This window comes from Kogia breviceps, chromosome 12 (assembly GCF_026419965.1).
Source record: "Kogia breviceps isolate mKogBre1 chromosome 12, mKogBre1 haplotype 1, whole genome shotgun sequence".
NCBI lineage: Eukaryota > Metazoa > Chordata > Mammalia > Artiodactyla > Physeteridae > Kogia > Kogia breviceps.
Window position 1 is genome coordinate 7,181,144 of NC_081321.1, and position 13,721 is coordinate 7,194,864.

General features: G+C 37.1%; 1 protein-coding gene across 2 annotated transcripts in view; it reads right to left on the bottom strand.

Moving 5' to 3' along the window:
• The window catches only part of LOC131767316 (alpha-2-macroglobulin), a 64,061-nt gene that overhangs the window by 39,447 nt on the left and 10,893 nt on the right, over positions 1-13,721 (bottom strand). Inside the window, exons 1-2 of one of the 2 annotated variants that reach the window (XM_067008719.1) lie at positions 3,009-3,401; positions 347-530 (exon numbers count right to left, since the gene is read on the bottom strand). In XM_067008719.1, coding sequence (XP_066864820.1) covers positions 347-530; positions 3,009-3,094 — 270 coding nt within the window. In that variant the 5' untranslated portion in view covers positions 3,095-3,401. Of the gene's footprint in view, positions 1-346; positions 531-3,008; positions 3,402-13,721 lie in introns of those variants that run through there. The other variant, XM_059082506.2, reaches the window with a different exon arrangement.

Sequence of the window (13,721 nt, forward strand, 5' to 3'; positions counted from 1 at the left end):
ATATTAAACACTGGCCTAATTTTCTTTGTTATTATGTTTTCCATTTTAATTTTCAGGAGAACTCATATTTTCCCTTTGTCTAGTGCATACTGCTTTTTTTTTTTTCTGGCTAATAGAAATTTTCTCTAATCATTAAGTTGATTTTAATATCTCTACAAATACTGGTCTACCAATATTTATATTGGAAATTCATGCATTGCTTCTTAACTTCTACACTTAGTCGCTACATTTAGATTCCTTCCTGAAGTCCATGCCAACCTCTCAAAGTCTTACCTTGACTGAATTCTGGTTGCCTACGTTCCTGACCAATAAAAACAACTATTTTAAGTCAAACAGCCATACTCACAGTGAAGGAGACACAGTGGAATAAGTCTTTCTCTGTCACCACATCAGTAAAGAGGCTTCTGTTCCCCCGGAGGGACTCCAAGGAGGCGCTTACGGTCACCGTCTCATTCAGGTGGCTCAGAAGGAGGCAGCCCTTCTCAGGGATCCCCGTGTGGAGCAGGGAGGGGACCAGCGCCATGTAGTGCCTGGGGATGGGGGAGTCCGGTTAGAGGAGCGTGTAGGAGGCGAGGCATTATTAGCAGCAGCACTGCCTTCCACCCTAATTCTTGTTACTATCGTTAGTTCCATGCCGAGAGAAGACATGTCGATAAGCATGCAATTGATGTCTGCCGTTGGAGGGCATGCATGAAAATTACTCTCCTTTCCATTGTCAGTGCCATGGCAGTGACCATTTTACTTGAGGTGAGCCTTTACGAGGTTAACATTTGCAGGTATACCTCACTTTAAGGGACCCACATATCAATGTGAGCATCTGAATTCAAATAAAAATATGCTCATTATATGTATTTATGCTGTAAATCTATTTTACATTAGGGTTGCTGTAAAAAGCAAGCAAGTTCTCATATGGAACACTACAGAAACCAATCCACTTACAGAACTTATATATATATAATTGTGTTATATATATATATATATATACATATATAACAAGCCTGTAAAAATGGAATGGCAAGTTCTTGCTTTCCACTTTACAGATACGGACTCTGAGGCTTAAAGAGAGTCTTTAGTTTAAAGTCTCAGTGTGTTAAGCTAATGAAATCTTAGTGTGTTACCTGACCCTGGATGTTTGCATATTAAATATTTGCCTTTCAACTCAGGGTAGACAAAAACGGTCTACTCAAGAATGGTGTTCTAGAGATTGAATTTGGGGTCCTCATGAACAGAACAGAGACTTTCTCAATACTCTCATATATAATTTTTTCTTTTCTTTCTTTTTTCCTTTTTTTGTGGTATGCGGGCCTCTCACTGTTGTGGCCTCTCCCATTGCGGAGCACAGGCTCCGGACGCGCAGGCTCAGCGGCCATGGCTCACGGGCCCAGCCGCTCCGCGGCACGTGGGATCTTCCCGGACCGGGGCACGAACCCGTGTCCCCTGCATCGGCAGCTGGACTCTCAACCACTGTGCCACCAGGGAAGCCCTCTCATATATAATTTTATTGACACTGGAGTTCTCAAACAGTTTTGCTCACAGAATTCCTAACTATTTTTAGACACTATGCCCTCCTTACATGTATTCAAGTAAACATCTATTTTTTATCACAAGTTTAAACAATAGCAAAATATATTATTTTTGATGACATTTTAAATTAAAACTTACATTACGTTTTTGTACATCTCCCATCGAATCTTAAATATCATAGTGATAAGATATCCAGTATGATCTATTTTAAAAATACACTAAAATGTTCTTTTTGTAATAATCAGAAATTTAGCATCTTTCCTCCTTTTCCTCCTTGAACTTGAATTTTCATGCCATTTACCGCACAGAAGTTTGTCCTAACGTTTCTATACTTCAAAATATTTTATGGATCACTCTTCCTTCTTTGTTTATATATGTGCATATATATATATATACACACACATACATATGTATATATATACATATATATGAAATATTATATGTGGGTATATAAATTTAACTTTAACTCTTCTTTTAAATTTAATGTGACATTAAAGTTGTAAATGTTAAACATTTTCTTCTGGATTGAATTGTTTTCAGAAGTCTTACTAGTATACAACTGATCAAAACAAAATAAATGTATTACAAATTATGATTCATTTATTATATATAAAATCAAAATACTTTTGAAGTACATCTTTAATGAAAATAATGAGTTGTTCTTATGTATCCATGGATGGATTCCTTATTGCAAGAATTAAATAAAGGTCTAACATTAACTCTTTGCTGTTTTTGGTTTGTGTAGATATAAGTGCCATGAAAAATTGTTCACATAAAAGTAAATAAATGACAGATGAAACAATTATATCATTTTTACCAGTTCTTATAACTCCTTCTGCATTACATGCCAAAGATCCCTCAGTGCCCTATTATCAAGAATTGCTTCTAATTATTTATCAGCTGATATTTCCCTTAGATCTTCCTTCAATTTTGTTGAAACAAATAATTCGTCACCACAAGATCTGCAAAAGGATTTTTTCTCCTGTCATTAGAGTCCTTTGCTTTCTCAACATCAACATTGATATTTCAAATTGCTCCTTTATTTGGCGCCCTAGAGATTTTTATACTCCAGGGCAGTGTTCCACAGTAACATCTGATTGAGGGAGGTTTGTCTTTCTCTTTTAAAGTGAAAGATAGGAAATTAAGAAAGGAGAGGTAAGAAAGGATAAATAGCATGGTCTCAAGCAGATCAATATGAACGTGAGGATCTGAAAATTGATTCCTTTAAAAGTATCACTTTCCAATGCCTTTTAGAAAGTCTTTGTATATCCCCAGAGAATTTAGAGATTCAGAGATCCAGAGAGTTGGAGAAAAATGGTTAAGAATAAGTGAAGACTGAATAAACCAGATTTGTAAAATCTTATCATTGGAAGACACCTTAAAGATAAGAAGGTGACAGTTCCATAGGGAAGACAAATGAATGATAAGGAGGATTTGAAGTAAAGGAAAGGACTCTTCAAGTTTATGCTCTATGTGAAACTCACGGTATTCCAGAGGCTGAGGCATCTGTAGGCAGGAAGACCAGAAGAAGGAGAGTAAGACTTGGATGGAGGAGTTTGTGCCTCCCCATGCTGCAGGGAGAAGGGACCAGAGGAGACCAGACTGTATTGTGCCTTTCTCCCTGCAGCTGGTCTGGTCCCAAGCATTCCTCAGAGCAACTAGGCTTTATGCTGTTCTCTGTGTAAACAGGAAGTTCCACCCACACAAGGTGTCTAAACAAAGTAGAGGTCTTTGAACAGTCTCTGAAAGGGTCACTGCTCTCAGGGACTTAATTACAGTCAAGGTTAATTCCTGGTGGGCTAAATAGGATTCCTGGAGGGATAAAATCCACATTCCCATTAGTGTTCACTTTCCCTGGGTTTTACCGTAAAGCAGCTAATCGGCTTTTCAACCCCTTCTCTCTCTTACTCCCTCCTTCCCACTTCCCCATGGTGCCTTTTATGACTTTCCGCACATCTCTTGCATGAATAGCTGGCAGGGGAAGCTATAATTTAAGCAACACAGGACAGGCTCGAAATAGATATTTCAGTACAAGTCAGTCTGCCGGCACGTCCCGCATCAGATATGTCTACCTCAAATGTTGAAGCAGTTTCAGAATTTAACAGTCCTCTATGCAAAAGACATTGGGTTAAAAGAATAGCTTTTTGACCTTGGGGATATTACTGGATTGCAGATAAAGAGCTAGGTTCTGGAAGAATGATAATAGAAATATTTTCCTGAATTAAGGAAGTGAAAAGATGAAAGGAGAAGTAGCAGGACCTCAGAAACAAGCTTTGACTTACTGTGCCTAACAAAGATACCCACATTTTGTTACTGCCTTCTAAATGTGCAATTCCCCTTCAGTCTTTAATCATATTAACTATTTTATTCATCCATCCATCTGTCCATCCATCCACCCATCCATTCATCCAACTGTTTGATTGTTTTGTAAGTGTTTATCAAGCCTAGTTGGTCTAGGAATCATACAAAATCATGGAGATGGAATGATCACATATGAAGAAACAGATTGCACATTCTTGCCGGTGTAAAAGCAGACAAATAAGCAATAAAAATACAATAGCCAGACATTATTATTGTAGAAGTTCAGGATGCTCTGGGAGCACTGGACAGGGACACACAATGCAAACCTGGGCCTTGGAAATCTAAGGTAAAGCAAAATGTAAATCAAGTTCTAGAGTGTGGGTGGTGGTTAGCAGAGGGAAGTAGGAGATGAAAAGTGCATTCTAAGCACATAAGGAATGACATAAACAAAGGCACAGGAGGTAAAAACCATCATGAAATGTTTGGTAAAATGAAAAGCGTTTGGTATGAAGAAAATGCCTGTACACTTAGAAAAGCGGTGAAGCAAGCTTGCTTCAAATAAAAAAGGAACTTGTTGGTACTACCAGGCTATTTGGGGAGTAATCAGTGAAGTGACTTCCCCAGATTTGTTCCTTGGAAAGACCACATGTACTGAAATTTGGAAGACTGATTGGAAGGAGGCAATCCAGGAGGCAGGGTGGGAGTTGCACAATTATATGGGTGAGAAATGATGATATTTTGAGCTAGGGTGTTCATAATGAGATTGGATAGAGGTTGACAGACTTATATCATATTTAAGAGATAAAATTACAGTATACCGTGAATACATGAATGTGATGGGTAAAGGAGAATGTGCTTTTCAGTTTTCCTGGTTGGTCACTGAGTGACTTGCCTCGCCTTTAACTGGTTGAGTGAAACACAGGAAACAGGGTGGGAAGAGAAGAACGGAGGGCTGAGGGTTGGGAAGAGAAAGAGTCTAGTTTTAGAAAGCGCTTGTGGGATAGGCCAGTAATAACATTCGTAGGGAGTTTAACATGTGCATCTAGAGCTTAAGGCAGTGTGATCTAATAAAAATATAAGGTGAACCTCCTGTGTAATTTTACATTTTCCAGTAGCCACATTGAAAAACAAAAAGAAACAGATTAAATTAATTTTAATAAAATAATTTACTTACCTCAATATTGCCAAAACATTATCATTTCAACATTTAATCAATATAAAAATTGTTAACGAGATACTTTCTTTTTTTTATCTAACGAGATAAATTCTTTTTTCATACTAAGTCTTTGAAATCTGGTGTGAATTCTACACTTACAACACATATTAATTTAGCCACATTTCAAAAGCTCCATAGCCCATGTGGCTACTACTGGTTATTAGATTAGACATAGCAGGTTTAAAACAATGTTTTTCAAATTATGGGTCACCATCTATAGTGAGTTATAATGTCATGATCAATGAGTCATGACCAAGAGTTTTAAAAATGTAATAGAATACAATGAAATAGAATACACAGTGTACCAAACAGAATAAGTGAAACTATTGATTTTGGAAATACTCGTTTCAGTGTTGTGCAGCAGAAACTTTGGTTGTGGCCTATTACCCCTTCTCCAATTCTGTCTTTAATACTAGAACACCTGAGTTTTCTCTGGGCACAAACTGCCTCACTGAAAACTTTCATTTCCTAGCCTTCTCCTTTAAGGCTGGGCATGGTATATGGCTAAATTCTGGTGCTTGGAATGTGAGCGCAAGTGATGTATGCAACTTTCAGTTCATGATTTAAAAAGGAAGGGCTAGGGGCTTCCCTGGTAGCGCAGTGGTTGAGAGTCCGCCTGCCGATGCAGGGGACGCGGGTTCGTGCCCCGGTCCGGGAAGATCGCACATGCCGCGGAGCGGCTGGGCCCGTGAGCCATGGCCGCTGAGCCTGCGCGTCCGGAGCCTGTGCTCCGCAACGGGAGAGGCTGCGACAGTGAGAGGCCTGCGTACCGAAAAAAAAAAAAAAAAGGAAGGGCTAGGTTCTGTAACCTTCCTTTGCTTCCTACCACTGGCTGGAATGTGGACGTGTGGACGGTTGTCCGATCTTCCATTGTAGGTAATAAGATGGAAGCCATGTGTCAAGGGAGGCAGAACAACAAGCAAGACATAGACTGAAGAGCGACGAGATATGGGGATGTATGTCTACGTAGAGCTGATTCACTTTGTTACACAGCAGCAACTAACACACCATTGTAAAGCAACTATACTCCAACAAAGATGTTAAAAAGAAAAAAGAAGGCATAGTCTGAATCCCTGAATCATCCAAAGGCCATTTTAGCTTGGACTTTCATGTAAGAGAAAGACACTTTCTCTTATTTAAAAGCCTTTGCATTTTGAGATATCTTTGTTCGAGCAGTAAAACTTGTATCCTAACTCATATAATTTCTCTTTCTTTATTACTATCTCTATCATCTCTATCTTTAACTATGAGTGTCCTGAGTCACAATGTAAAGGTTACATTGTGAAAATGTGATTTCAGTGTTACATTGCAAACTGTATGATGAAAATATACAAAATTCTTATTGTAGGTTAAAGTTAAAGCAATCTGAACACCACCAGTTTACTGCGATCTGGCCTATTTTTACAGATTAGAGATTTATCAGCTTATAGGGAGAGCTGATGCCATGGAAATAGATAATACGGGATGAATATGGAAAATAGTTCAGGACAGAGCTAGGCAAGGGCACCCGAATGGAACCCGAATGGCTAGACAGAGAGAGAGAAACACAGGAGAGTGTGGGATCTCTGAGTCCCAGAGAAGGGACATTTTAAGAGACTAGTCAAGAGAAGGTGTTTACTAGTCAGAGTGATTGGGGCTTTATGCCAACACATCAATGTTAATAGCATACAAAATTGAAAAAAATCATTTCAAAAGTTTGAATGATTTTATAATACATTGATTCAAAACATAACAGAAATTAAATGGTTTTTAAGAAACTAGAAATAACTAAACACTATTTGCAAGGTTAATTACTTAAAGAAATAATTAATAGCATTCATTTGGTGCCTTATCAACAATTACAAAGAGCATCTGTAAAGATTATTGCTGAATCCCTGGCTATTCATGTCAAATGCCACTGTGAAATCAAATAATAGATCGAATGATCTTTTTTTTTTTTTCTGCTGACTTGAGGGACAAGGAGAGTATGGGGACCCAGCTTTAAGGGTCCGTGTGGAGCAGAGCCTGACTGCAGCTCAAAGGGGAGTGAGAGGGAGGTTTCTGAGTTCATGTGAAGGGAAGGAGAATGATACGGCAGCGCTCAGCAGAGATGTCGGGCTGAGAGGGAGGTTTCTTTAAGAGGAGAGAGACTTGAACAAGTTTAAATGAAATGTTGCTTCTGTAAATGCTGAGGATCAAATAAAAGGGAGACGTTGAACACTGTGAGTGAGAAGTAATAGTCCCGAGAGAGAGAACTTTGAGGTTGCGTGAGGTGGACGTATTAAGTAAGTGGATGGCGGAATTATCCTCAGGAGAAGCGACACCACTTCAGTATAATTGCAGATAAAGAGGAACATTTTATCTAAAATGCTCCCTTCACGAAGACAAAGCTTTCTCTTCTTGGGAAGACAGAAAAATGAGCTTGAGGGGGAAAAAAATAAATAAATAAAGATTATAAGATATTATTATGAGCAATTATAAACCAAAAAATTGGACAATCTAGAACAGAGAAGTTTCTAGACATACAACCTACCAAGACTGAATCACGAAACACTGCACAAATCTCTTTTTGCATTTCAGTTGCATTTTTACCTTTCTTGAAATAATAAAGCATAATATGCCAAAAATGTTTCTTTTTTTATTTGTCTGCTGTTTCTCCTGTGGCTCATCTTTGTATTAACCTGGCCTTAACATAGACTCCTTAATTTTTACAGAAGAATGCATAATTTACCACAAAAATTCTTATAGTTCGTTAAGAATGCAATTAATTTCTAAGTCAAGAGACAGTTATTCTTCCACCAGTTTTCTTTGGCAGAAGCTGGGGTGGAGTGTTTGGAGTCAGAAGATATTTCATTCTTTCAGTTATACCTTTTAAGGATGTTGAATCTGTTCACTTCCCTATATATTTATGCTCTAACTTTGTGAAACCAAACCACTGGAAAACTACACACCTCGACTATATTATCTTGGCTTGTTAACAGGATTTCATTAGGTGGCTTGCTATTTAATGTTATCAACTAGTCATAACCTCTTTTTTCTTTCTCTTTCTTTTTTTCCTCTCTTATTTCATCAGAAGATGGTTGCAAAAAACAATAATATTTAGTTACTTAAAACCTATACAGTCTGACTCATCTTAGAACATTTAATAATAATAAATATTTATTAAAGGAAGAACCATATTAAATTTAATTCTTAAACTGATGCTAAATATAGATTGTTGTTGAAGGCATTATTCATCATCACTAGTTGATGATAAGTTTATGAATTCATTCAGCAAACATTATATTGATAAATTCTGTTGGTGATAATGTAAGCACAAATAAACAGTCACTATTTAAGAAGAGAATTGGAGAGAAGAAAGTAACTTTTCATTTTTTCAAGTTTTCCAAATATTTCTCTGATTATAAAAATAATGCACATGTAAAAATATAGGCATGGAGAAAATAGAAAACAACACATGATCTTCCACTCCATATATTTCCAGGCTATAGGTATTATTGTATATATGAAGAGGCAGTTGTAAATTTTCTTTTTCCTTTTTTTTAAACCATTTTGACCTTTTTAAAATGTATACTTCATTAGTATTAAATACATTCAATTGCTGTGAAACAGATTTCCAGAACTTTTAATCTTGAAATTTAGAACCTATTCTCATTAAACAACCACTCCCCTTTACCCCTTTGTCCTAGCTTCTGATAACCACCATTCTACTTTCTGTTTCTTTGGCTTTGATTACTTTAGATACCAAGTGAACTCATACAGTATTTATCTTTTTGTGGCTGGCTTATTTCATTTAGCATAATGTCCTCAAGATTCATCCAGGTTGTAAATGTGACAGGACTTCCTTTTTAAGACTGAATAATATTCCATTGTGTGTTTATACCACATTTTGTTTATCCATTCATCCATTAGTGGACATTTACATTGCCTCCACCTTTTGGCTATTGTGAATAATGCTACCATGAACATAGGTGTACAAACATCCCTTTGAGACCTCACTTTTAGTTTTTCTGGATATATTCCCAGAAGTGAGGTTGCCAGATCATATGGTAGTTCTAGTTTTAATTTTTTGAGTTCTCATAGTATTTTTCATAGTGGTTGTACTGTTTTACAATCCCACTTACAGTGCACAGAGTTCTGATTTCTCCATATCCTGGGTTTATTTTTAATTGTAACCATCCTAATGGATATAACCACAATAATAATAATATCTTATTGTGGTTTTTTTTTTTTTTTTTTTTTTTTGCGGTATGCGGGCCTCTCACTGTTGTGGCCTCTCCCGTTGCGGAGCACAGGCTCCGGACGCGCAGGCCTAGCGGCCATGGCTCACGGGCTTAGATGCTCCACGGCACGTGGGATCTTCCCGGACCAGGGCACGAACCCGTGTCTCCTGCATCGGCAGGCGGATTCTCAACCACTGCGCCACCAGGGAAGCCCTTATTGTGGCTTTAATTTAGATTTATTTGATGATTAGTAATGCTGAATATCTTTTCATATGCTTATTGGCTATCTGTATGTCATCTTTGGAAAAATGCCTGTTCATGTCCTTTGCTCATTTTTTAAAAATCCAGGTATTTGATTTTTTGTTGTTGAGTTGTAGAAGTTTTTTATATACTATGGATATTTACCCCTTATCAGATATATGATTTGCAAATATTTTCTCCCATTCCATAGGTTGCCTTTTCACTCTGTCAATTGTGTTTTTTGATCTATGGAAGTTTTAAAATTTGATGTAATTCCAGTTATCTCTTTTTGCTTTTGCTGCCTGTGCTTTTGGTGTCATAGTCAAGAAATCATTGCCACATCCAATGTCATGAAGATTTTCCCTGGGAGAATTTTCCCTGGTTTCTTCTGGGAGTTTTATAGGTTTAGGTCTTACATGTATTTCTTTAATCCGTTTTGAGTTAATTTTTGTATGTGGTGTAAGGTAAGGGTCCATCTTCATTCTTTTGTATATGGATATCCACTTTTCCCAACACCATTTATTGAAGAGATTGTCCTTTCACCATTGAGTGATCTTGGCACTGTTGTTGAAGATCATTTCATCATATACATGAGCGTTTGTTTCTGGGCTCTCTGTTCTCTTCCTTTGATCTATTTGTCTGTCTTTATGCTAGTACCACACTGTTTTGATTACTGTAGCTTTGTAATGTTTTGAAAACAAGAAGGGAAAACCCTCCAGCTTTATTCTTTTTCAAAATTGTTTGGCTATTCAGGGTCCCTCAAGATTCCACATGAATTTTAGGATGGACTTTCTTTCAAAAGTGTGATTTTACTACACCATACATTTTGCTCTGCAATTTTTCCATTAAAACATATATTGGAGATACTTCCCATGTCAGCATAAATATCTATATTAAGAGAGGTATATTCTTTTGAATAATTACCTTATATATACATATTATAATAAATCAATACCATATAGATAGTCAGTTTTCTGTTTTCTAGTTATTGCATCAATGAGCATGCTTGTCATTGCAGAGTAGTCTGTATGTATGGTAAATTACTAAAAGTAGAAATATTGGATCAAAAGGTCAAGGCTGGACTATTTACAATAGCCAGGACATGGAAGCAACCTAAATGTCCATCAACAGAGGAATAGATAAAGCAGATGTGGTACATATATACAATGGAATATTACTCAGCCATAAAAAGGAACAAAATTTGGTCATTTGTAGAGACATGGATGGACCTAGAGACTGTAATACAGAGTGAAATAAGTCAGAAAGAAAAACAAATATTGTATATTAACGCATATGTGTGGAATCTGAAAAAAATGGTATAGACAATCTTATTTACATAGCAGAAATAGAGACACAGACTTAGAGAACAAACGTATGGATACCAAGGGGAAAAGGGAGGGTGGGATGAATTGGGAGATTGGGATTGACATATATATACTATTGATACTATGTATAAAATAGATAACTTATGAGAACATACTGTATGGCACAGGGAACTCTACTCAGTGCTCTGTGGTGACCTAAATGAGAAGGAAATCTCGGTGCTCTGTGATGACCTAGATGGGTGGGATGGGGGTGGGTGGGAGGGATGTCCAAGAGGGAGGGGACAGGTACACATATAGCTGATTCACTTCGTTGTACAGCAGAAACTAACACAACATTGTGAAGCAACTATACTCCAATAAATTTTTTTTTTAAAAGGTCAAGGCTGGGATGGAAGTTCCACAAGGGAAGGGATTTTGCTCATCGTTGTATCCCCAGTGCCTATAACAGTACCTGGTATGTACTAGGTGCTAGGTGCTAAATAAATAGTAAATGAATAATAAACCCAACAACCAAACAAATAAGTAAACAGATAAGATATAAGTCTTGAGCTAAGTCTCAAAAATTGAGGAGATATTTGCCAAAATAGGGCAGACGATGCTCATTGGCTTAACTACTCACACAGCATCTTTCTCCCTAGCCATCTTCAAACCATGGGTAGCTATTTGATTTAGTCTGGCCAGTGACATATAAATGGAAAACTTCTGGCTGGGGTTTATGGAAAACTTTTGCTCTCTTAATAAAAAGAGCAAGTTTCAGTAGGCACACCAATGAACGTTTTAATTTATTCTTCCTGCATGGAAGATGGATGTAATGCTTGAAGTTTCAATGGCCATCTTGAGCTGACAAAGCAACAAGCAGGAGGATCAAGGTCTGCATGCTAAAGAAAGTCCAAAAGATAGAAAGGGGCTTGGTCTCTGCCAGTATTATTGGGTAATTTTGTCAACCTTGGAATATCAACCTATGAACTTCTTCCCTATTTGTTTAGCAATTGCTAGTTGCTTTTCTGTTATTTATTGCCAGAGGGATTCCTAGCTGATACACAGACAGATGAAAAAATTCATTCTAAATGGATAGAGAAAGCAAGGACTTAAAGTAAGTTTGCAACGATAGGAAGAGGGGGAAAAATATGGATTTGAAATGTACTGGACATGACTCAGTTACTAGTTTAATATTGATGAGCATATTGCAGAGAAAAGTTACAGTACTGCATTTTATCTTGTCTGATACACTATTGATATAAAGGACACCATTATCTAATATGCTACTTAAACAAACCTCATCTGATTAAATTATGATACACTCCTGATTGTAAAATATGTCATAATTAAAGAGATGTGAAAAGATGTATATCTTAGAATCATTAAAAGCTGGTAATAGCTAATATTTGTAGGTACTATATGCTAGGCATTGTGCTAAGCATTGTATTTCACTTATTTGGCTCAGAAATTTTTAAAACAGTTATGGACTTATCCATTTCAGAGATGATAAATAGAGAATGACTATAGGTTTCTCACTAGGGCTCTAGTGGATGATCTTGCTAGTAACAGATGTAGAGAAACTATCAGGTAGAGTCTTAGATATGTTGGATTTGAGGCTCTCTTGTGAAATTCAGGGAAACTATTCTGTAGGGAGTTGGGTATAAAGTTCAGAAGTGAAGGGAAAAAAGAGATTGATTAATTGGGTCATTCATCCATTGAGTCAATATTTAAGCCTGCTATGAAACAGACTCTATATTAAGTACTGGGATATTGTGAAGCAAAGCAGTCAAGTGGAGAAGATAGATATTATTTAGTCAGTCCACATATATTTTAATGCATACTTTGTACCAGACACTGTTCTGTGGTTAACAGAGACCATATGTTTCTGCCATTGGGGAGTTTACATTCACTTGCATCAAAATTAAGAAAGTGACTTGTGAAAAGCATGTGAACATGCTGACAGATCTCACTTTAAATTCACGACTATAGACTTTGGTACAAACACAGCCTCCATGCAGTGCTATTATATTGCTCAAGTAATTTTATCCTCTCACTCTCCCATGTCATTGTTTTTGTAAGCAGTGCCTTCTTTTCTCTCAACTGATGACATCGCTTCTTAATTTACTGGGAGAATAGAAGCGATCAGAAGTAAAACTTCTGATCAGCTTCCACCAATACTGAAACTACCAGCTCATCTGCATGTGTACCTATCTACTCTGTCTTCTCTTGTGTTGTACCGGATTAACTGTGTATGCATCTAAATCCAAACCATCATTTTACTTGTTTTACCGGAACTTATTCCTTTTTGCATACTCAAAAACTTCATTACTAGATTGATTTACCTCTCTCTACTACACCATAACTTTATGATTTTCATTAGCATATAAAGATATATTTCATCTGTGAGAAAACAAATTCTTGACTATACATATCCCTCTATCTACCTCCCCATGTTTTGTTCCCTTTTCCACAAATCTCCTCTCAATATTTGTCCAAACTTGCTACTTCCACTTCTTTTCCCATTATTTCATGAACTGACTCCCATCAGGCTTTATCTCCACCCGTCAGTCACCTGTGATCTCCATGTTGCCAATTTCAGTGGTCAATTCTCAGTTCTCATTTTATTCTATCTTTCAGAAGCAACTGACAGAGTTGCTCACTCTGTTCTTGAAATCCTTCCTGAAGCAATTTCTTCACTTGAATTTCAACATCCTGCACTTTGATTCTGTCAATCATTTTCAGAGTCTTCTACTATTTGTTTTCCTGACACGTAAACGTTGTCGTGTCTAAGTTCAGTCTTCTAATTTCATCCCTTCTCAAGTCACATTCTCTCCAAAGGGATCTCTCCTTGTCCTAGGGCTTTCAATGCTGTATTTAGAGAGTATTTAAACTCTCATTCTCAAACAATTTCTCATTGCAAAGTATCTATCCCTG